The sequence below is a fragment of the Meriones unguiculatus genome, chromosome 1 (assembly GCF_030254825.1).
Source record: "Meriones unguiculatus strain TT.TT164.6M chromosome 1, Bangor_MerUng_6.1, whole genome shotgun sequence".
In the NCBI taxonomy this organism is placed as follows: domain Eukaryota; kingdom Metazoa; phylum Chordata; class Mammalia; order Rodentia; family Muridae; genus Meriones; species Meriones unguiculatus.
In genome coordinates, this window is record NC_083349.1 from 55874804 (window position 1) to 55898490 (window position 23687).

At 43.2% G+C, this 23687-nt stretch overlaps 2 protein-coding genes across 2 annotated transcripts in view; both read right to left on the minus strand.

Moving 5' to 3' along the window:
- Tll2 (tolloid like 2) overlaps positions 1-8281 on the minus strand; it is a 106145-nt gene extending 97864 nt beyond the window's left edge. Inside the window, exon 1 of the mRNA XM_021633070.2 lies at positions 7886-8281. Within this exon, the coding sequence (XP_021488745.1) occupies positions 7886-8210 (325 nt within the window). The 5' untranslated portion in view covers positions 8211-8281. The remainder of the gene's footprint in view (positions 1-7885) is intronic.
- Positions 8282-15297: 7016 nt separating this feature from the next.
- Positions 15298-23687, minus strand: part of Tm9sf3 (transmembrane 9 superfamily member 3) — a 43706-nt gene continuing 35316 nt past the window's right edge. The window contains exons 11-15 of the mRNA XM_060389395.1: positions 22016-22084; positions 19471-19617; positions 18630-18713; positions 18437-18513; positions 15298-16641 (exon numbers count right to left, since the gene is read on the minus strand). Of these exons, the coding sequence (XP_060245378.1) occupies positions 16574-16641; positions 18437-18513; positions 18630-18713; positions 19471-19617; positions 22016-22084 (445 nt within the window). The 3' untranslated portion in view covers positions 15298-16573. The remainder of the gene's footprint in view (positions 16642-18436; positions 18514-18629; positions 18714-19470; positions 19618-22015; positions 22085-23687) is intronic.

A 23687-nucleotide genomic window follows, 5' to 3' on the forward strand; every position in this document is an offset into this window, starting at 1 on the left:
TGGCAATTGGCAGGCACGCTTGGAGGGTGGTGTGATCATAGACAGGTTGCTAACCAATCAGCAGGAAAGCTGGGCTCCTGTTGCTAGGTTAGCATCCAGGCAGAAGTAGATGGTGAGTGGGCTGAGTGGGTACCAGGAAAAACCTCTTATGCATATCGGAATCTGCCCCTCGCTTCACGGTTAAGAGCCAACAAGCAGTGGAAATTAACACTTGTCACTGGCTGGAAGTAACTGTCGGAAAACACTGTCGGAAGTAAATCTCTTCCATGTTCCAAGCACTCTCCTAAGAGCTCTGTCTATATGAGATCATCTAATCTGCCTAGAAACCCTATGTAGTCGATATTAATAGTGTTTTATTTGTCCCGCAAGCTAAGACAGGTCTTCTTGGGGTTTAAACTCCGAACTCAGACATTTGCCAGTACAGGTATGCCTGCTTTGCCCCAGCTGTCTCCCAGTAATGGAAACCAGTGGTCACATGAACAGGTTCACTTTGCACGCTTGGAGGTGTGGCAGGTCGTTAAGGAGCCACACGATTGTACAGTTGTCCACATTTGCTGAGTGCTCTCCCGTGATAGGCACTCTATCAGGGTCCATACATAGAGCAAACCTACGTACAGGGACTTCTGTTAACCGCAATATGTATTTGAGGACATGGCGTCTTTAAAAGCCAGTGGAGCCTCACAGTTGGTAAGCGACAGAGGATGGAAAATCTGAAATGGAAAGACTGGGCTAAAGTGTGGGTGTGGAACACTGCATGAGAGGGTCCTAGAGGCAGCGGTTAGAGGACCATTGCTGAGCACAGATGCACTACGGAATGATGTGTCTGCTTGGCTCCCATCAGAGGCATCATCCTTCTGAGCCGACCATGTCCAGCACGAGTGTCAGTCTGCAGGGGACAGTCTAAAGGTCCAACAAGTTCTCAGACCTTCAATGCCAGTGCAGAGACCACCCATTCTAGGATGCTGCAAATCTAGGGGTATTCACATTATCATCAATCTCTGACCCCTGTGCTGAACCGAGGAAAACAGGGTGCCCATGACGGTAAAGCTGAAAAGGTGGGCTCCATTGGCGAAGACCTGGGAGCCTACCTCTGATGTTTGACAGTGCACAGTTCTGTCTGCTGAATGTAGGCTCAGTCCACAGAGAGGGGGCTGAAAGTCAAACAGAAAGTTCAAGCCTGGATCTCAGTTTCCCCACATGCGAAGGAGCAGCTGCCACCCTGCATGTCTCCTCTGGGGGCAATGCTGAGTGCCATGGGGTGGTGTTTCCTGCTATGGCCATGCTCCTAGAGCAGCCCCATCTGCAAGGGGCCCGACAGGCTTCTGTTTTCACCTCCCCTTTCCCAGACATGGCCTACCCAGCAAAAGCCTTGGCCATGCTTGGAAGCCTAGGTTCCAGGTAGCATTAATGCTGCATCTACTCCACCTGCTCGCCTGAGCAGGTGCAAGGGTTGAGCACTGAGCCAACGGGCTGGCCCTTACATAGAAGCCAAGCAGCAAGTCTCCTCCCCAGACATACACCCTACTCTCAATCTTCGTTTACTCTTTATTGAAATATAATGAATATGGCATGAAACTCACACTTCACCTACTTTTTAAAAAACAGTTTTCATACTTTTTAATTAATTGTTTTTATTGGATGTGTATGGGCATTTTGCCTACATGTATGTCTGTGCACCTCTTGTATGCCTGGTGCCTGCAGAGGCCAGAAGAGGCATCAGCTCCCCTGAGCTGGAGTTCCGGATGGCTGTGAGCCACCATTGCACAGGTCCTGTGGAAGAACAGCCATGCTGTCCACTACTGAGCCATCCCATTTACTTTTGAGACACTGTTTAACAACAGTGAATCTCCAACCCTCATTATGCAAATATGAAATCACTTACTTATTGCAAGCATCTCCACAAATGCATTCTGGAAGTACTTACGAACACCCACTCTGTCCTCTGATGGCACAAATGTCAATCACTGAATACCTCCTGGTGCCAGGAATGGGGCGCAGAAACTGATAAAAACCTGTATCATTTAGTCCATGTGGCAACCCTGAAGGTTGGAGGAGCAGCTCTTTGCAAGCAAGAAAACAGTATGAGGGAGGTTAAGTAACTTCCTCATAGTCACATCACCTCGAAAAAGGGCAGACAGGTGGACCAGATGCTGGAGACTGGAAAGGCATTTAACATACAACGCCTCAGAGAAATTTAATTCCATTAAATCAGCCATCTGCCCATCAGCAAGGACCTTATGACAGGAGAGGATGAAAATAAAGATGTAAAAATGCCAGCTGCTCTCACCAGGGTATAAGCCTTAGGAGCCTCATAAGGGACAGGAAGACAAGCTTCCAGGAGAGCCCACATGAGCCTCGCCTCTGCTTAGAAACCAAGGCACTTGCCCCTGCCACTAAGTTATTGACCCTACTGTCCCCTGCCTTCTCTCCTGATGCTCTCCGGCAAGGGCTTCTGCAAGGCCCCGACTGACAGCAAAAGCACGGTTCCTTCAGCCATGGACCCAACCCACCTAAGGCTAGCTCCTTCCTATCTCCCTCACTCAGCAGACACTGACAAACACCACAGCGAGCTCTGGGCACCAGGCACAGAGACTGACCTCCAGGTATCACAAAGTTGAATGTTCTGGCCTCACCTCAGGTGCTGGAGGGCTGCTGGCAGCAGCTTTCCCAGAAAGGTCTCTGGGCAAATCTTCAAAAAGACCTCATTGGTAAACCGGACAGTGTTGGCACACACTTTTAATCCCAGCACTCGGGAAGCAGAGGCAGATGGATGTCTGAATTAGAGGCCAGTCTGGTCTACAGAGTAAGTTTCAGGACAGCCAGGGCTACATAAGAGATCTTGAAGCAAATAACAGGGTAGAGTGAGGCCCCAAATTCCAGACAGGGGTGAGATTTGAAATCATGGGCAGGAGCCAGGGACGAATACCCTAAACTGAATAGTGAACCATTTGTCACACCATAACTCTCACTCTGGCTCCTAAGCCTTAAGTCATCAAGGACCAACAACTCCACATATCATGTTTGAACTTAGGTTCACAGCTGTCAGATGCCTTTTGCATTTGCCAAGCCACTAGCTAAATAGTAAGCAGGTGTAAGCAGGCTGGCAGCCGGTTCGCTTGCATTTATGAAGTCCAAAGGCTTCCTGAGAACATCTGCATCACCCAAGCTTCATGCAGTGTTGGTGACTGGAGTCCCACACTCTCTAATCAGCTGTGGGAAGCTGCGCGTATCTAGTCCATGTCTCTCTACTTTCCTACTTTAGAACCTCCCCTAAACCCAGTGAATGCCCCAAGAGCTCAGCAGGTCATTTTTGCAAAACTAGCTGCAATGATCTCTCCACTCCACAGGCTTTTTAGTATTATTTTTACAGCTGTCCCATTGGTGGAAGGGACTCATGCTCCAGGCCCTGGAATGGGGCAGAGGCTAGCTATCATGCTGGAAGAGAAGCTGCCAGGTGGTCATCAAACACAAGGAGACCTCCACATAGTTGTCTTAGATACACCTAGAATTCAGTTGCTGTGCTGTGAATTGCTGTGCCACACGGGGACACAACCTGAAAATTTCTATCCAAAGATCAACGGACAACAGACCATGGACAGACACAAGGGTAGAGGAGGCATCAGGTAGATTCCAGCCTCTTGTTGTCTATCCTGAAAGTCTTCCTAGCTGACAGACACACACCACCCTATCTGTCTTAATCTACTAAAGCACTGATGAACACAATGACGTAATGATGTGGCAGTCAGGTTAGGGGTGAATTCTTCTCCAACAACAGAGCAGGATACAGAAGTAAACAACAAAGGACTACAGCCTTTGGATACACTTCAGTCTTCCACTCTCTGGATGGATGATTCTGGGAGGTACTTAGAAGCCTCTAAGAGCCCCTGGAGGTCCAAAGCTCCCCACCTAGAGAAGCTATCTGACTCTCACTCCCCACATTTAATTCCTCCCTTCCTGCCTTACACTTCCTGCTCCCTCCCTGTGCTATGGGTCACCCTCCAGATACCTTGTCTACACACTTAGTTGTTCCACTAAGACTTCAGCAAAGAGCCACTCGCTTTCTGGCCTTCTTTCAGGGTGCTCCTTACATGACAGAATTCCAGATCCTTGTTTATAGCTCTGCTTCCTGAAGAAGCCAGCTAAAACTGGTTCCTGGTTACATTACAAGGCAAAAGATGTTTGTTCCTCCTACCTCCGTTTTGCAGATAGGGGGAGTGACACGTAGGAAAGTGACACCGTGTTAAAGGCCGCTTAGACATCGGGGGCAGGGATAAAATGAGGGGCCAGGCCCTTGGCTTGACTCAGTTTGGGAAGTGTGGCTGAGGGCAGGCAGACAAGGGGAATACTGCCAGCATGGAGATGCAGGAAATGTCTTTGACTTATTGTACAGTGCCTGGCTATGTGGGCAGTGGCTAAGGAAACGTTGGTAATAGACACATGGACCAACAGACACTGTGCCCAGAAGCCCATGGCTGCTCCCCAGCTGCATGCCAGGAGGGTTCCCACTCCCCCATCATCTGACTTAGTAACCACCCGCTTTGCAGCATCAACTGTTAGTAAATTTAGACTTGACAGTTTAAAACAGCATCGAAGCTTCAGTAATGAAGATGTCCTTTCAACACATCTCTAGAAATCTGTTTATAAAGTCTATGATAGATATGCCTATCAGTCCATGTACTTTAATCTGTCAGAGATCATTCCTGTCCACAAACAAGGACACAAAGAACATACAGAGAGAGCAAGGGACTCACCCCAAATCATCAGCTTTTACAGGGCAAGCTAGGTGGAGGTTGTTAATGGCTGTTAGTGATGAAGTGGTAGAAACAGAAAACAGGACGTGATGAAATGGTAAACATAACACCAAGAACTAGTTTATACAGTACTGATGGCCAGGCTGGAATAGGTCACAGAAACATTGGACACTGAACAGGGAGGAGGCAGGGGACTCAAGTACAAGTCCCTACAGGGTGTCTTATAGGTTCAGCCTAATACAAGTAATGGAGATCAAAAGAGAGGTTTCTTGGCTTAGCAAGATAGTGTAATAGCTAAAGGCACCTGCTGCCGAGCCTTATCACCTGGGTTCAGTCCCGGGACACAGTAGAAGAGAAACAACTTCTGAACGCCATCCTCTGGGCTCCGTGGCACACCATGTACCCCACCCCAACACAAAATAAATGGAGGAAAATGTGACTTAAAAATGTTTAACAAGTGAGAAGCCCCCCAGGTCTGTCAGTTTACAGTCCTAACACATTCAATATGTCCATTCTACAGGGGAGAAACTGAGGCCCAGAGGATACAGAACTTGTCCACTGATAGGTGGGGGATAGAACCAGGACTCTCCCCTCTGCATCATGGATGCTCAGTGAAATGGAGTCCCATAGCAGGGAAGGGACACAGCAGGTAAGAAAGGTGAATATGCTGGAGAGATGGCTCAGAGGTTAAGAGCACTGGCTGGCTGTTCTTCCTAAAGGTCCTGAGTTCAATTCCCAGAAACCACACAGTGGCTCATAACCACCTACAACGAGACCTGGTGCCCTCTTCTGGCATGAAGGCAGAATACTGTATAAACAATATTTAAAAAAAAAAAAAAAAAAAAGAAAGGTGAATATGTGAAGCCCTGAAGCAGGGGCCAGGAGCGGGCCTTCTGGCAGTGGCTTCCAGGGGCTCAGGGTTTCACTGGGATAAGGCTGTTTCTGAAGCTAAGCTTAAAACATGCTACCAGGAAGCGCAGTTCCCCCTGGTGGGGAAGTTGTTGTTCCACTAAGACTTCAGCAAAGAGCCACCTGCTTTCTGGCCTTCTGTCAGGGTGCTCCTTACATGACAGAATTCCAGGATGGTGGGCAGACTGAGTTGCATTCTTGCTGCAGGCCCCCTTTGCCGTCACTCTCTTCTGGCTGCTCTTGGTGTCAGGTTAGTTCAGGGAGAGGCTGGGGCTTGTGGGAGGCCTGGAAGGATCCAACGGTGGCTGCAGGGTGTGCCCTGAAGCAGCTGGACCACACTCAGGCTTCTCTACCTTCCAGCCCTTCCTGCCCATTCCATCCTGTCTATGAACAGTCAGAGCATTCCTGTCTTTGTTCCCAGCATTTTCTCTAAAATTGCTGGCCAGCCAATAGGCAAACTTGCCTTGGGATTGTCCCTGGAGGTTAAGACCAGGTGGGAATTCACAGTCAGACCTGCATCTTTCTCCCTGGATCTTCAGCATCCAGGCTGGCATCCTACATACAGGAGGCACCCAGCCTGTTCCTCAACCAATCACTCTCCTGGCACCACTGGCCCCTACTACCTCCCAGAGGCAGCTGCCCTCGGACAGGGTCCTGGCTCTGACAGATGTGACTGTTGGTCCTGTTCACCTCTACCTTATCTCAAGCCTAAGTGCTTTTTTTTTTTTTTTTTTTTTTTTTTTGTTTAATCAGGCCGCCATTCTAATCGTGCTCAGAAGACCATCTTGGCTGGATATCACAGTCAGGCCATGGTACTTTCAGAAATCACCCTTTCTACTTCCCAACTCAGGCCTTAGACATAGGTGGAGTCTTCAGGTGTCTTCCCTGTGGTAGGACCAGGTCACCCCCACATCCAGCTTGGCCTTCAACCTGCACAGGACCCTCTGGTCTCAAGAACTCCTGAGGCCTTCCTAGGAACCTCATTTTCCCCAGACAACACACACTATGAGGAGGCTCCAGCTGAAACACTCAGGCCACCACAGTAACAGTAAAAATAAGGACAACATCCTCATTGACTCCATTGGCAAAAAAAAAAAAAAAAAAAAAATTCCCGCATGAGCCCTGCTATCCATTTTCCACTTAGAGATGAGAAAACTGAGGCTGGCAGAGGTCTCTATGAAGTGAGGGAATAAAGCACTGGCCCAGACCTGGTGGGCCACTTTGCCAAGAGGATACACTCTGACCCCCTGACTATCTTCAAGGCCTCTCCCTTGCCTCCTATCCCTCATCTTTGCCCACCAGCAAGTAAAACAGTGGGGCCATGGCCAAAGGAAAACACTACTCGCAGGCTGACCACCATCTGGAAGCGCCCTCAAGGTGGTGTGAATCCAGCACCTCCCCAGGTCCCAGCTGGGAACTGCCCATCCGGCTCCTGACCTCGGATCTGCTTAGGTCCTTCCAGGATAGACACTTAGGACCCGTTGCTAGGGTACTTCATCACTCCCTGCTACCCCTCGCCACACATCCCAAGCAGGGTTGGTAGCTGGAGGGGAGCAGAAACTGTAGAGCAGGGGTCAAGGTTTGCTCTCACAGGCTGGTGCCCCGGTGCTATGCTGGGGAGCAGCTTCCTAGTGAAATTAGAGCACCTGCTGACTTCCATCTCAGTGCTGAGGGGACTGCCCGGAAAGGCTGGAGCAATTCAAGTCGTGGGCGTTCTCCCTAGGCGACTCTTCCTTCTGCCTCCTGTGAAGCTTTTCTGTCTTCTAATCTCTTCCCAAGAGTAACTACAGACCTTGGGAAACTTCGCGGGAAACTTCCAACTGCTGTGAACTCCGGTGAAGCAAGCTACTCCATTGGAACCAGGACCGATGCACCCAGCCAGGCTCAGCTCCTGCAGTGTCTGTAGGTAGCAGCCGAGCGGCTGACAGGCGACCCAAGCCCACCGTGCCCCACACAGGCTTTGCCTGCCGCATCCGCCAGGATTCCCTTTGGGACCACTCCTGCGGTTGCCACCCGATTTGCACTGCTAACCCGGGACCTGGATGTCCGGGACTTGGAGGAGTAGTAAAGCAGTTTCCCTTGGACATTGGCCCCCCTCCCCTCCGCCAGGAGCCCGGGACATCTCCCAGGAGTGGACTGGCCGGCCTTGCCCACCGCTCATTTGCATTTCAAAGGCAAAACTTCTGCCCGACTTGCCCGGAGACAGGAACAGTGGCGGTACCTACCTGCTTTGCAGGGGTCGTGGTAATGCAGCTGCTCTGTGCCCTCCTCGCCTTCCAAGGCCCAGTGGTCCAAGGCAATATCCGAGTTGTCCCCAAGCACCCCAGCACCGCGGGGCAGTGGCAGCAGCAGCAATAGCACTATGGTGCCAAGAGCAGTTGCCTGGGGCATAGTGGCTAGGGGTCGGCAGGGGCCCGAGGGATTTAACGCGCACAGAGAGCTCAGGTCCAGAGAGACACGACGCACTGGGTCGGTCGTGGTGGCTGCTGCTCGGCTGCCAAGCACCGGTAGGGTGCGGAGCAAGCCCAGCAAGGTGTTCCTGTCCGGCATGGGCACCCGGGAAGCTGCTGCTCAGCACCACTTGCCCAGTAGTAGAGGCTGCGGTGGCTGCGACTGTGTTGGCGGCGGCAGTGGTAGGAACAGTGGCCGCTCCGCCCCTCTTCACCGGGGCTGGACCACACGCCCTCTCCAAGGGCCCCGGACAGCCAATCACTTAGACGCCCTAGGCGAGGCCCCTCCTCTTCCCTGCACCTCGGGTAACTTCGGAGGAACCCAAGCAGAGATAAGACGCTGACAGGACAAGTGCTGGGGTCCCTGGGGCTTGCGCCCACCTGGCCGAATACACCCTTGACCTGGCACTGTCGTGTGGGCAGCACTGCTCCTCAACGCTGAGGCTGGGCTTCGCGCCCTACCTTGTTCTAGCTTTAATTTCACAGCTCCCAGCTGCACGCGGTGGCAGGACGCAGGACCAGCAGCCTGGTGTGAGTGTCCTGTCCACCTCGCTGCCTACTTTTGGGCTTCCCCCCCAACCCACCCCCCGCAGAATTTGCTTCACTGCAGGATGCAGTGTCTCTCTCACGTCCCTTAGCAATGAAAAATTTTTTGAGTAGGATTCTCTCTATTCTCTCAACGGCCCCAGTCCCACCAACACAGGTGCGGCACCCCGCCAAACATGAAAGTTGTGTCTGGGAAAAGTAGCGTAGGAGGGCACACTTCCTCTGAATGACCGTATCCTTCGGTAACACCGCCCCAGTCCGGGATGCTTTCAGTAGTCAGCGACTCACAGATGAACAGCACCGTGTAGTTACAGACATACCAAGCGAGCCTTGCTATTAGTGTGATAAAATAAAAATGAGATTCTTTAAAACGTTTTTTTTTCTGCCAGTGAAAAACAGGCTCCCCAATTATTTAGGGGGGTAATCAAATGTTATTTGAAACTCAGTTTCTGTGATGTACCTTTGATGTAAAAATTGTCAGAACCGATTCACTCTGACATACACTATTACTGAAAAGGTTTTCAACGATCTTTTATACAAGTAAATTGCCCTCATCAAGCATTATAGCACATCAATGTGCTGTGCAGACTAGTTTGTGGATCGCATCTAGATTAAAAAAAAAATTAACTGCAAGAAGAAACACAGACTGAACTTTTCTTTGGGGTTTATTACCACATGGCTTCATAGCAGCTATATAACAGGTCCAAAGCTGGCCTTTACATCAGACTCCGAACTTCTCACACTATGATCCTCTGTTCCATGTTTAACAATCCTTCAAACCAGGAAAAGTAGAGATCAACCACCAGAAGGATGCAATACAGAGTATTTCATTTTGTCCTGATTCTCACAGAGAAACAGGCCAATCCTCTCTGAAGCTGCTGTCAAATGAGCTCACAGAAGTTACAGTCAAGTTGGTCAAGATCTGTTAGGAACTGGCAGGTGAGAGGAGGGTACTTGAGGGGAACAGCTGGCACCAAATGGCAAGGAAGGCCAAGTGGCCACTAAAGTAGACCATAGGTGTAGGAAGTTGAATGGCGTTTCTGCCTGACTGCTGGAAGGAGTCAAACCCAACGCCACAGTTCACTATATGCACTGCAGTGAAGGTCACCACCTGTCAGTAGACAAGTCCCCAAAGTGGACATCTAAAGGGCTAACAAACTTCTGTGACACTTCCAGGCTTCCAGATGGCCCTATGAAAACAGCCAATTGGCTGCTCCATTAACAGAGAATTCTGGAAAACAGACATTAGAGGCTGGTCTTTGGCATGCACAGAAGTTGGAGCTTTTATTGCCTCTAATCGCCACCTGGTGGGTTAACTGCCAGTCTTTTCATCAATACCCTTTATCCAAATATTTTGAAGACCTATGCTCACAGAGAAGCATGCGGAACAGCTTTGTGTCAGGCTTGCCTGGATGTCTCTTTGGCTACCAACCAATAGGTTAAGCAGCAAATGTTTGGATTCGTTCACATGAAAAATGACTGAACAGGAATGTCCAATACTTTCCTCATCACTTCTACAGCTCCGTAGCAAGCTAATTTGGTCTTAATATTTTCCCCCTTTTTTGAGACAGTTTTCCTCTATATAGCTGTGGCTGTCCTGAAACTATGTAGACCAGGCTGACCTCAGACTCACAGAGATCCTTCTGCCTCTGCTTCCCAAGTACTGGGACTAAAGGCATGCGTCATCACACCTTACTTCCTTTTAAACAGGCTCTTGCTTTGTAGCCCAAGGTGGCTTCAATCTTTTGGTAATCCGCCTGTCTCAGCTTCTAAGGGAGGAGATTATAGGCCTGTACCATCACATTCTGATCCAGGGTTGGTTGGAGAGGTGGCTCATCAGTCAAGAGCACTGGTTGTTTCCACAGACTTCGGTTTACTATCCAGCTCCTACGTGGTGGCTCGCTACCTTCAAGTACAGTTTTCTTTTGGCCTCCTTAGGCACCAGGCACACACAAGTGGTGCACAGACACACATGCAGGCACAACACCTGTACACACTAGTAAATAAATAAAAATCTAATCTCAATTTAGAAAGGCTTTATGACCAAAATCCATTCAACTTAAGTTCTACTTTCTGTGCTTACATGTTACCTCTTTAGTATCTTTGGTCCTGTGGAAAACCCAAGTAGCCTTTTTCTTAAGTCTCTGTCCTGCCCAGCTTGTCACATCTACATTCCTTTGTCCAAATGCATCAGATTTTATTTTGCAGTTTTTCAGACCCCTTCAGATCTACTTTTAGCCTTTACTTCTCCACCTCGGACAATCTCCCATTCCATCCTTACCTTTACTTCTCTACCTCGGCCAATCTCCCATCCCACCCTTACCTTTAGCACTGAACCTTGGAATATCGTAGGTGCTCTTCTGGCTCACTTCCTTTACACCTTTGAGATGATGTACAGAGTTCTCTGAAGAAGGCATTTAATTGCTGTCAAGCTCTGTAAAACCATTTTAGCTCAAGGTGGCATCCTGGACCCTCTCCCGCCTCCTTCAGACCTTCCTGTAGCTATCACATTTCCTAAACTATGACCACCTTCCAAGTTGTATGCTTGTCGCTTTCAACATCTACAATCACTGTAACAGGGTCTTGCTTCTTCCTATTTCCATGTCTCTTCCTGGAAGACTTGGGTCCTAAAGACTTGCATCCTCATGCCAGCATCCATCAGTCACATCTAGGATGCTTAAGCTCTTCAGATCTGCCCTAAAGCTAACTTCAGTTGGCCTGACTAAACTAACCCCAGCCTGAATCACCTGTGTCTCTGTAGACGCTTTCCCAGAACTTCTATTCCTGTAGTAATGACTTAGACTAAACCATTGTAAGCTAAAATCAGCCAGTTGCAATGCCCCTACAAGTCTTTTTTAAAAACTGAAAATCCTGTTCATGTTTAGCATACCTTGAAAGTGAAAATCACTTAAAACAAATATTTCAAGTAATTTACAGACCCCACTTGACTAAATAGAGGCACCCACTTATTTTAAATTATGCTGAGTGGTTGACTTTATTCTGCAATCAAGAAGCTGGGTACATAACAACAGGCTTCCTCCTAAGGCATAGAATCTATGGCCCGTTTTCTAACCAGACAAGATCAGAAGTCAGCTAAATCTACACTATCCAAATTATATGGCCTACAGGAAATGCCACATACAGATGTTGAGCAAGGAAACAAATTAAAGAACCAAAGAAGTGGATTGGGATTTTAAAAACTGGTTGAAAGTGGTGATGAAAACCAAAAAGCACAAAGAAGACTGGAGAAAATCAACCAGACTTCATTATAACACTTGGTCCCCTCCATTTGTGTATGTAGCTGTTGTGCAGACTGGAGAGGTGACATCTATACTTTATCATGGCAATAATGAAGACAAGTAGCACTAAATCCACTTCTAGACTCAAAGCCCCTTCAGCTGCCTTAGTGTCTGGCCTACCCTACTCGCTTCACAGGATAGTTGAGGAGATCCCTCAACTATCCTGTGAAATTACCTGGAACCAGTCACAGGACTGACAGGTGGAGGGGAGGAGGGGTGCTGACACTGGTTCAACCTCATCTATAAAAAAAAGTCAGAAGAATAGGAAAAGATAAAACAGCCTTAAAAAAAAAATCGTTTTCACTATACCGTTCTTTCCACTTTTCTGTACATTATTTTTTGTTTTGTTTTGTTTTTTTTTTCACAAAGAAAAGAAAGCAAGCATCCAAAGGGAGCACATTTAATTTTTTATTACTTTTTTTTAAAAAAAAATCCATCTTTAGATAAATTAACAGACTAGATTAGAATCCTCCATTGTATCTGATACATTATATGCTGGATTTCTATCACTAAAAAGCCAGTTGGAATTTGGCCTACACAAACCCAGAGTGTATACAAAATGGAAGTGATATGGGCAATCACCATGTCTTCCCACCTGCTGACTGTCCACAGGGATTTGTAGGTTCAAGGTGAACACAATGAAAAGCCCAAATGAGACTACTTTTACAGGAAAACCCTGTTCTTCAGAGAACCTTTTCCCCCCTTACATTTAGCTCCTGCTTACAGCACTTAAAAACTTTCAAGCAGCCTAAACTGATGAGGTGGAGAGAAGCACAAAATGTGTCTTGCCTACTCCACCAGAACTTCATTATCAGCCTCTTTACGGCAACTGTGAAATAACTTTTTACCTTTTACCTGCACACACAGCTCCAGTGGAAACGTTAAGCCAGGTATGCTCAAGGGAAAGGACCAGCACTTGCCCTCATCAGGACTGTAAGTCATACACAACGTCTGTTGGTGTGTGCCTTCCTTCTGTTCTACGCTTTCTGAAAATCTAGTCTAGTCCTAAACACTTTGAAACAACCCTCCTCCATTTCCACTCCTCTAATCTCTCAGAGGACTGTTAAAATACAACTTAACTACACAATTTTACATGATAAAAAACATAAACATCTGTACTTCTGTACATCACCACTCCTCTTACATGTTCCAATAAATCAACAGAATGATGCACTAAGCAATGCTCAGATCTGAACTTAAAACCCAGGTGGAATGGCAGTGTGCAGGTTTCTACAAAAGGCTTTTGCCTCTGGAATTCATGCATAGAAGCCCCTTGATGTATTGCTATTCCTGAACAAACTACACTAATACACTTTTTCCTTTTTACATTTGTAAAAATTCAGTAAATTTAAAAATAACATCTGCAAAACATTTGGCATAAAGTGTTAGTAAACATTTAGGAAACAAATGCTATATCAAAATGAGCACAATTTGTGGGTAAACCCTTAAATCAAGTGACTTTTGGAAGAACTAGAGTTTGCAGCAACCACATTAAGAGGGCCACCTATCACCAGTAGAACACACGCACACACCAGCCATGAAGTACACATAACAAATGCAATGATTCTAAGGGAATGGGGTTTCTTTGCAAACCACTGCAGTCTGGGGGCCTACTCGATATACTAGGCACACTTTACTGTCTCCCTAGACATCTCATCTCCATTTTTTCTTGGGAAAACAGTATAAGGATATCCAAATGGCTAATTTTCAGGAAACATGCTTAAAGATACAAAGTATGTTTAGTTTTTGATAGTAAAGTATCAGCTCACAAACTGAGATGTTAGTAAACTAATATACAGCCTTAATGGAGTACAAAAGTCCCACCTTCCAATTCACTTAAGAAATGTTCTGCTTGAACTATTCTACCAACTGAGAACCAGGGAGAGCTAGCTAAGCCACCTGTGACCTGCATCTTTTTCAAAATAGACATTGTCACCCCTGTGTGAAGTTATAAATCAATCAATACAAGCCTTTTTATAAAGGAGCTTTCAAGGTAATTTATATTCATTTTAATGTTTTCAATACATTTGAAAATTATTTTTCATTGCAGACTTAGAAGAATTCCAGAGCTCAACCTAGAAGAAAAAAACAGGTGCACCTGAAACAGCCATGTTCCCTGAAAACCCTTCCTGCAAGATTATGAGAAACATTTTATTAAGACAAAATTTGCTAATGAATATATATATATACATATATATATATATATATATATTCTATTAGAAAAAAAAGTGTTTCATTTTTAAAGATAGAATGTCATACAGCACAGGGTAGTCCTGAACTATATAGATGAGGGTAACTTTGCACTTCTGATCCTCCTGCTTCTATCTGTTGGATGCTGGGATTGCAAACATGACCCGTCATGCTCAGTTGATACAGTGTGGGGGATGGAACCAGGGCTTTGTGTAAGCTAGGCAAACATTCCACTATCTGAGCTACACTGCCAGCATGTAGACTAAGTGCTCTTATATAAAAAATATTTCACATGTTTAAAAGTTACATGAAATAAGCAAATAGTGCCTTTTAGTTTAAGCTCATATGGGCAGGTGATAAAAAGAAAATGTAGGAATTAGAAGGTGACACTGAACCTAAGATTCTGGCTTGAAGATGACTGACCATTTAAGGTTCAGAATCCAAATGCCACACCCTAAGGATGTCACACACCTCAGTTTAGGACACAGAGTCCATCTATTTATAAAAATAACTCATGTAAATAGGAAAGCATGAGTTTCACATTAAGGTTTAATACAGATGATCTGAGTCTTTCTAAAAACACCAATATACATTATAGTGCTGGGTATCTCCAGAGCAAACTACTTAAATCAGAAACTGAATGGCTCTAGGAAAACTTTACAATATGGGCAGATATAGAAAAGAGATATAGTCTTCAGTTGTTCACCCACTGAATGAGCTAACACTGTTAGCTTAGTCACCTGTATTCCCTTCCACTTTACATGGCACAGCAATCCAATCAATGTTTAGACTCGTATGCCACAATTTCATAAAAAGGGTCTCATTCACTTTGTGACGTTGTGGCCAGGCTTCCGGACTTTGTTCTTCTTGAAACAGGGTCTCACAGAGTAGCACAGAACTCACAGTGGCCAGTAACTCACTCTCTACACCAGCTCTCAAAGGCATTACAACCTCCTGTCCAGTTAGCTTCCCTGGTGCTGGGATTATAGGCATAAACTAGCAACTTGAGTCTGTGTCTGGGGATTTTAAAGTGTGGGTCCTCTGTATTTTGAAAACTATGTTCTTATTGTGTTTTTTCAAAATCGCATTCTGTAGTATTGCCTTTTGAGCAGGCATTTTCAAATTATAAACACATCTACTGTCACAAAACAATTTGGTCAGGAAATTTTATTTCAACATTCTAAAGCAATAATGCTTTAGATGTTACTTAAATGTCCCAGACAGGATTAACAAAATTAAATGTTTCTAAATTACAAATTTAGCTCCAGTAGGAGTTTCATAAAAGAAGAAAACAACCCCCTCCCAAAAGAAAGTATGACACACACATTTTGAAGAAACCCCCATGTTTCATGCAATGGTAGGCAAGATGTAAAAAGCCACCCAAACCCATACATTTCTACATCAATCATCATCCCAAAAAAGTCCTCCAGTCAATCTGTACATCCAAATGCATCCAGGAACCTACACCTACACGACATTATTAATGTTATATACATTTATTGACCCCCCTTGTTTTTTTTTTTAATAATTTCTTATGTAAAGCCTTCATTGAAACCCCCAAAAAAGGATGTAAGACTAAATTGGGGGGAGGAGGGAAAGATAATCACTTTAGACGTTAAAATGTAATTTATCTAAATCTCCAAATGTTTAATAAAAACAAGTTTCTTCTCCATTTAACACTTTGCTTACTAACTGTACAGTAAATTGCATTATAGAGAGTACACCTCTATTTTCATACTGTATCTTCTTTGGATGGAATTGAGATAACTGGTTAATTTTAAGATAAATAAATGAAGTTGATCCAACTAAGATTAAGATGACAGCAGATATATTCTATTCAGAATTCAATAGCTTTTAATTTTGTTAAAAAAAAAAAAAAGATGCAGTTGAATGGAGGGACGACCAAAAACAGGTCAAAAAGAACCCAGGTTCATTATATAAAAATGTCCCACAATAGATCAACAATGGCAGTAAAAATAAGAGAAAAAGTCATCTTTCTGGAACATCATTTTTCAATAACATAGAAACATCAAGTGCCAGGAAGATTTCTACTCATGGAATTTTAGCATCCAAGTTTCCCTCTAGTTATTTTATTGGAACAAATGCTTTAAATAAACTATTTGTCCTCTTCACTGAAGAGAGCTGGTCTATTTCATCTTTAATGAGCTAGTTTGGGGAAGATTAGCCATGAACTGTAGTAATGCCTACTGCATAAAATCCAAGCATTTGCTGTGAACAGTTGGAGAAAGCAGTCAGTAAGAACCTAGGATCAATGAAAATAGATGTTACTTTAAGCCATCCATGAAAGAGACCCACAAAGTACCCAGTGTTAAGCCCAAATTTCTTCTTGCGCTTATTCTTCTTTTCTGTGCAAGTTCCACCCTCATGAAAGAGAAACTGATCCGAAGTTCCAGGTCGTCTCAGTTGTCTAGTCAATTTTCACATTAGTATAGATTTTTCGAACAAAGGCACTTGTTCCCATGTAACCGATTGCTCCTGAAACAATAAAATAACATATTTTGAAACAAATACAATGGGACCAGGGCCTGACATTTACAGGTGCTGTTTTCTGTTTTAGCGAGTTCTACTCCTTTTTCTGGGTAATGTCTTTATGTTAGCATTTCAGAGTAACATCTCTGAATTTATTAAATGGTAACATTTGCTCTAAAAAGCATCAGTTAGAGCCACACCCAGCCTATTATTTAGACTCAAATCACAATTACTACCAGCATGGTCAGTAACATGAAGTTAAAATATAGCTCACAAAAGCAAGAGTGGCTTGATAATGACAAATCCAGCCCATTAAAGCAATACTACCTTTTAAACTGCTGTTTTTGAACAATAAACCTCAAACAGGGCTCAAAATTTCAGAAAGGAAGGAATGTTGTTAATGAATTGCTTACCTTCTGTGTCTAAGAGCACCTAGCAAATCAAAGTTACTCAATGATTATTTGTTGAATAAGTGAATGAATGATGGACAAATGAATGAACAAACCAAGTAGTCTTTATAAACAAAGAATTGGGGTTTTTGTTTTGTTTATTAAACTTGAAACCTTTTAGGAGAGGTAGTCAATGACCATTCTTCACTTTATTCCTTAAAATTTTTAAATTGCATTTCTAAGAATTAATTAATAGCACACACACACATATACACAATCAAACTAGTCACTTTTCTTACAGTACTAGGGACTGAATCCAAGGGTTTTTATACCCCCAACCATGAACCAGTTTCTATTGCCCAAACTGGTAAGTCTCAAGTCCTCAAAACCAATGGAAAACAAGATTCTCTTTGTAAAGCAATCTCTGTCAATAAACAGAAAAACAATATGACTTAGAATAATATAACCACCAATGAATTACTTTAGGCAATAACTATCAATGGCTTCTCACTTCACACACACACACACCTCATGCCTCCCAATAAAAACTACAAGTACTGCTGACATATTCTTGAATAAGGATTCAGTACAACAGGTTATTATAGCTTGAACTGCTTTTTTATAGAAAGTGTAGAGTAGAGAGGAATGTGTATCAGGGATGCACTCTGCCAAATCCATTGAAGAAAACTGAGTAAGTCCGCTGCACTCGTTACCAGCAACTTTCTAGATACTGGTATCTTCAGCAACAATCAGAGAACGTTTTTCTAAAGAGAAATCATTCAGACAGCACCTTTCACCTGCTGATATTACAATCCTTTCCAATTATCACATGCTCTAAAGTGCCAATCCTCAACCGCATGTGGTGCCAAACACACTTGTAATCTTAGCCACTCAGGAGGCGCAAGAGGAGGATCACTTGAGACCAGCACAGTATCGAAGCAAGATAATTCCAACATGAATGAGAAACTGACCACAATAATTCTTTGCTACGTAGCATCATTAGAATGGCTACAACAATAGAAATTTATCAGGCGACAGATCAGATTTTAAGGGAGAGTCAAACAAAACAAAACAAAAACTGAAGGCAAACTTCTGAATTCATTCTGATGTTCCTGATAAAGCAAAGGAACAGAATTCCTTAGTTTCTACTTAATTATTATTAGAATGAGTCATGTTGGCCACAGCACATGAATGAAGAGGTCAGAGGACAACTTTTTGGAGTCAGTTCTCTGGTTCTATCTTTATAGGAGTTCCAGGGATCAAATTCAGGTTTGTCAGGCTGGAGAATAAAATATTTTTACCTGCTGAATCACCTTGTCAGCCCAGAATTTCTTATTTCCTAATTATAGTGTTTTCCTAATGCTGAGATGATCAGAATTTTCTCATGATGTTCCAAAAATTTAAAAACTTACCACACATTATCCCCAAGGCTGTGCTAAATACCGCCATATATCCAAAGTAAAACGATGTTTGAAATAAGCCATACATCCTGCAATACAATAGAATAATATTCAACACATACATTTTACTTTCAATCTGAGGCTTTACACTTTCTTGAAGGACAAGTGGTTTCCTAGGTAAGACATGAGAGAAAACTCCACTTACTTTGTTTTGAAAAAATAGTAGTAAAAGGAATACATGTAAACATAGATTGCAGTTGATGCAGCAGAGAGAAAACTTGTCCATTGCCTGGAATAAAACCCAAAAAGATTATAACTTTTGGAATGAATGACACTCAAAATTTTAAGACAAAGAATTTACAAAAATATCCTTTAAAATTCTGCACGCTTAAAAACAAATACTTATACCTAATGCTAAATATTAACAGAGAAGGGCCTAGGAACTAGGAACTCCTGAGTCTGGTCAGATTCTCTGAGTGACTTTAAATAAAACAATTCCCCTTTCAAGTTTAAAACAGAAAGATGCTTCCTCACAAGGTCAACGCAGAACTCTTTCTAGAATTACTTCCAACAGGACAGAAGAAGCTTTGACTGACACGATACCATTTTCCTATAAAATTTTCAATTATATTTACAACTAGAAAAAAAACTCCTTCTACTATCTTTTTTTATTCATTCATTTTATTTTTTGAACCAGAATATCACTTTGTAATCAAAAGCCTACCCAGGGCCAGAACTGCAAGAATGCACCACCATTCCCTGCTCCTCTATTATCCTAAGCAGTACAGTTCTGTGCAAACTCTTTCCTCAGCTTGACAGGTTTCAGAGGCAAATTTATTTTAATACAGCAGGATCCTGGCTGGGCATGGAGTTACACACCTTTAATCCCAGCACCTGGGAGGCAAAGGCAGGTGGACAACTTTGAGTTCGAGGATAACCTGGTCTTTAGTAAGTTCCAAGACAGCCAGAGCCACATAATAAAAAGGACAACAAAAAAAGGGAGGGGCGGTATTTAGGATCTTTAGGTTCCACCCACAGGCACTTACCACCTATAATCCTCTGCGTTTAGCAGGAAGTACGTGCACACGATGGTCACACAGACGGTCACAATGCACAGGATGACCAGCACCAGCATCATGAAGCCATACACATAGTAGATCTTATATGCCCAGAAAGACGTGAAGATGAAATACCTGAGGAGAAGCAGTGGACACCCTTGAGGTTTACTCTGCTCCTGACAGGTCTTCTGTCTTAGCTCTCATTTTATTTCACTTAAAACTTGTAATCACCCCTTCTAGTAATTTCCAATAGTTTCTCTTAACTCTCATTTATTAAATTCTAAAGATATTTTTGTGACTTTTTTTTTTTAAAAGAGCAAACTCTTTAAAAAAGTATTTTATCACTTGGGAGGGAGAAGCAGACAGATCTCTGAGTTTGAGGCCAGCCTGGTCTACAGCCAGGACAGCCAGGGCTACAAAAAGAAACCCCGTCTTCATAAAACAAAAACGAAGAGCATTTTATCTCTGAGCAAAATGACTAAATTAGAAGCTTAAAGAAGTTAAAATGTAGAAAAGAACAAATGAGAACAACCCCAATCTACATTTGTATAATAAAGTCAACTCCTTCATTCTTCCAATTTTTTTCAAAATGTAAAACTATTCAAGGTAACATATTTTGCAATTTATAAAATAGCAAAACAAGTGATAAACTAAAAATTTACACAATTAGAAAAAAACAGTCTAACAGAGATTGATACTGTCTTCAGAGGACGGAGAAAAAGAATAGTAATATTTTTCCTTAAAAAGGAAAAAAAAAAACCTCTTTAAATCCATTAATTAAATTGTTCTTAATTCAGAACAGGGTCCTTCAGTTCTTTTTTAAAAAAATTATCTCCCGTTTTGTAATTCATTTATTCAATCACATATCCTTTCAACAAATATTTACAGATTTCTTGCTACAGATTAGGGGGTGACATGGGAAGGTTTGGAGGGAAGTGGGAAATGATGGAATTATATTACAATCTCAAAAAATAAAAACCTCATTTATGTATTTGTTTGTAAGAAAGCAAGCAGTAAAGACAAGCTTTGTAAGAAAAACACCACTGCTCTCTAGATGATCCCCTGGTGAGAAACCCTGGGAACAAGACAACCCTGGCCCTCCACTGCGCACTATACCTAGTCAGGCAAATGACCAGAGTGGCTCCTCTGGTTTGACTGGGTGAGAAATTGGGAAAGCAGTGAAAACTGGACAAGGCTCATGGGATGGGGTGGGGAGCCAGCAAATTCAGGGACAGAAAACAACAGAAGCAGAGGACTGGCTCTAAGTAAATGAATTCATTAAGTCAAATAAGCAAACAGAAGCTCTGGGTACTACAGAGATTACTCATTATTTAAAGCAGGGGCTGCTCTAACAAAGGATCTGAATTTGATTTCAACAACTACACGGTGGCTGATACCCTCTGTAACTCCAGCTGCGGGGGATCTGACACCCTCTTCTGGCCTCCATAGGCACCAGGCTTGTTGACGGTGCACACACAATGAATGTAGGCAAACATCTATGCAAATAAATCTAAAAAGACAAACAACACACACTCATACACTCACACACACACAGGGGCACAGAACTTAGAGAACGAACAGGATTGGTTCCTATGAACACCCCGCTGGCCACGTCATGGAGGCAGCATATAACCTAAGTGAAAGTGAAAGTCCTTGGCAAAGAATGACATGAAGAAACTGAAAGGTTAAAACATATAAACAAAAAATAAAATGAATAAAAAAAATCTGTAGACTAACAAGTTAAAAATGCCATTCCAGAAGGACAGGGTATGAGAAAACCAAAATAAACATAACTTGAAAAAGCAGAGGTGTCTAATGGAAGAGAGGGAAGCAGGAAAAGATATGACCTCAAGTACTAGGAGAACCAGGGTGAGAGGAAACAGTTAAGAGGTCATGTCAGAGTGAGGATTAGCAGCTGCAACACAGAGCTCCTGAACCGGATCTATTAAGCAAGTCTGAGTGACAAACTGCAATCTCCTCCCAGGTACGCACCAATGCTTGTAGTACGCTCACAGCTGAGAGGCGACGAAATCACCTATCTGCTTATACTTACAAGCTATGCTAGTTATACTTTTTGTCAACTGACCCAAACTAGGATAACCTGGAGAGATGAACTGAGAAAATGCCTCCATTAGACTGGCTTGTAAGCAAGCTTTGGGGCATTTTCTTATATGACGGTTGATGTGAGAAGGCCCAGACCACTGCAGGCAGTGCCACCCCTGGGCAGTGGTGTTTGTTGGGTTGTAGAACAGAGCAGGCTGAGCAGGTCAGTAAGCAGAATTCTTCTATGATCTCTGTTTCAGATCCTGCTTCCGGCTCCTGCCTTGACTTCCTTTCATGATGTACTGTGATTTAGAGTCTCTAACCCTGAGTTAAATAAAATTGTTTATTTAAAAGAGTTAACAATCTCAGTATTTCATTACAGCAATGCAAACTGACTTCAGAGAGACCACCTTGTCTGATGATTCCTTAACAATCTAATATGCTCTATTTCTTAAATAGTTCAAAACATGAAAACATTGCCAAAACTTACATTTCAATAAAGATTGAGCCAAAAGGTAAAATTCCTCCTAGGCAAACAATAACTGCAGGCTCCATGAACCTGGAAAATATTAAAATTGACAGTATACTTGTAGCATGATTTTCATAATAAGTATATATCTCAACAATCGGTGATATTTAACACTTTAAAAACCATGTCATGGATAAAAACGAATAAAAATGTGAGTGAGACTTCAAATTAGTTATCAGTTATATCTAGTATTAAAACCTGAGTGAAGTATTTGGGAACACAAATTGTTTCTACTGGCAGAACAAGAAACACATTAAGTATTTATTCCCAGCCTCCCAGATTTTAGGAACTTTTGAGAACTCTATAAGCATTTATTTACAGAAATTCAAAGGAGACAGGGAACAAAGAAAAGAAACAAAGTCCTGAAACCCCTATCTGAACCAAGTTCTCATAAATCGGCTTTGCCAGTTCTTTATCCACCTTCTTCTTGGCTCTAATTCCTTTCTAACACATTAAATAATAAATAAATAAATAAATAACAAATTAAATAAATTCTGATTTACAATGAGGGCAAAGAAAGCCTAAGAAATAAAATTCAAACTTCATCCCTTCTCCTAGTCAACATTCCGAGTGAAATCATCGGGCTCTCTACCTAGAATGCTTTAATTCCATGTTCTCCTGCCAGACAGCATGGCAGTTCTCAAAGTCTTCCCTCTGTATCTCAGGAAGACACTCCTCTTTCCTCATCCTCCCACTGACTCCTGAACATCCCTCTACCACAGAACACACTACACTGTACTGTAACTCTCTACTGATTTGCGTCAGACGCTACTAATTAGATTGTTGGCCAGCAGTCACTTTTCATCTATGTATTCCCAACCCCTAGAACAGTATCTGGACAAGCAAAGATACCAAACTGTTATCTCTGGGGTGAGCAAACAAACAAACAAACAAACAAAACTTAAGAGTCATTTACTATAATCTTCCTTGTTTTTATAGAAAGCCAAGGTCCTGAGGTTGAAACTGACCTATTCCAAGTAACCATCCACTAAAAATAGATCTACTACTAAGATATGATTAAAAAACAACAAGAAAATGAAGGCAGGTTCAGCCTTTTGACACCTAAAAGTGACCTACCTCTGGAAGGTGAGGGCATATGTTGTCTGCATCTCTCCCTCACTAGCCCTGCTTCCCAGAGATTGCTAGTGGTTTCTGACCAGGCTTTTGCTCTTACCTCTCCCTGGCAACACGCTGAACGTGAGGATACTAATGAGCCCTGGTAATCTAATATTGATTTAGGGGGAAAGTAGTTTAAAAAGTGTATTCAAAACACTTCAATCCAAAGCTCCTTACAGGCACCAATCTAACAACAACCTCCTAAAATTGGAATAGGTCACTATTATCAAAGCTCTTAAGACTGAGTCATATAACTCAATGTGTAGATTGTGAAAATTTCAGCCAGAGTAAAAGGTTTGTGAACACTTAATGACCAAAAATTAATCAACATCAAACACATTTGAATCCAAGGTGTTTCTGGCAGTGCTCAACCACATTCCACTGTGGGACTTTCTCAAAGCCTTGGTCCTGAACATGTGTATGCCTTGATATCATGTAACACTGACCAATGCTATCTTAAACACAGCCCAGATTCTACTGTGCTACAAACTGAAATGTTTATCATTCCTACACAGTT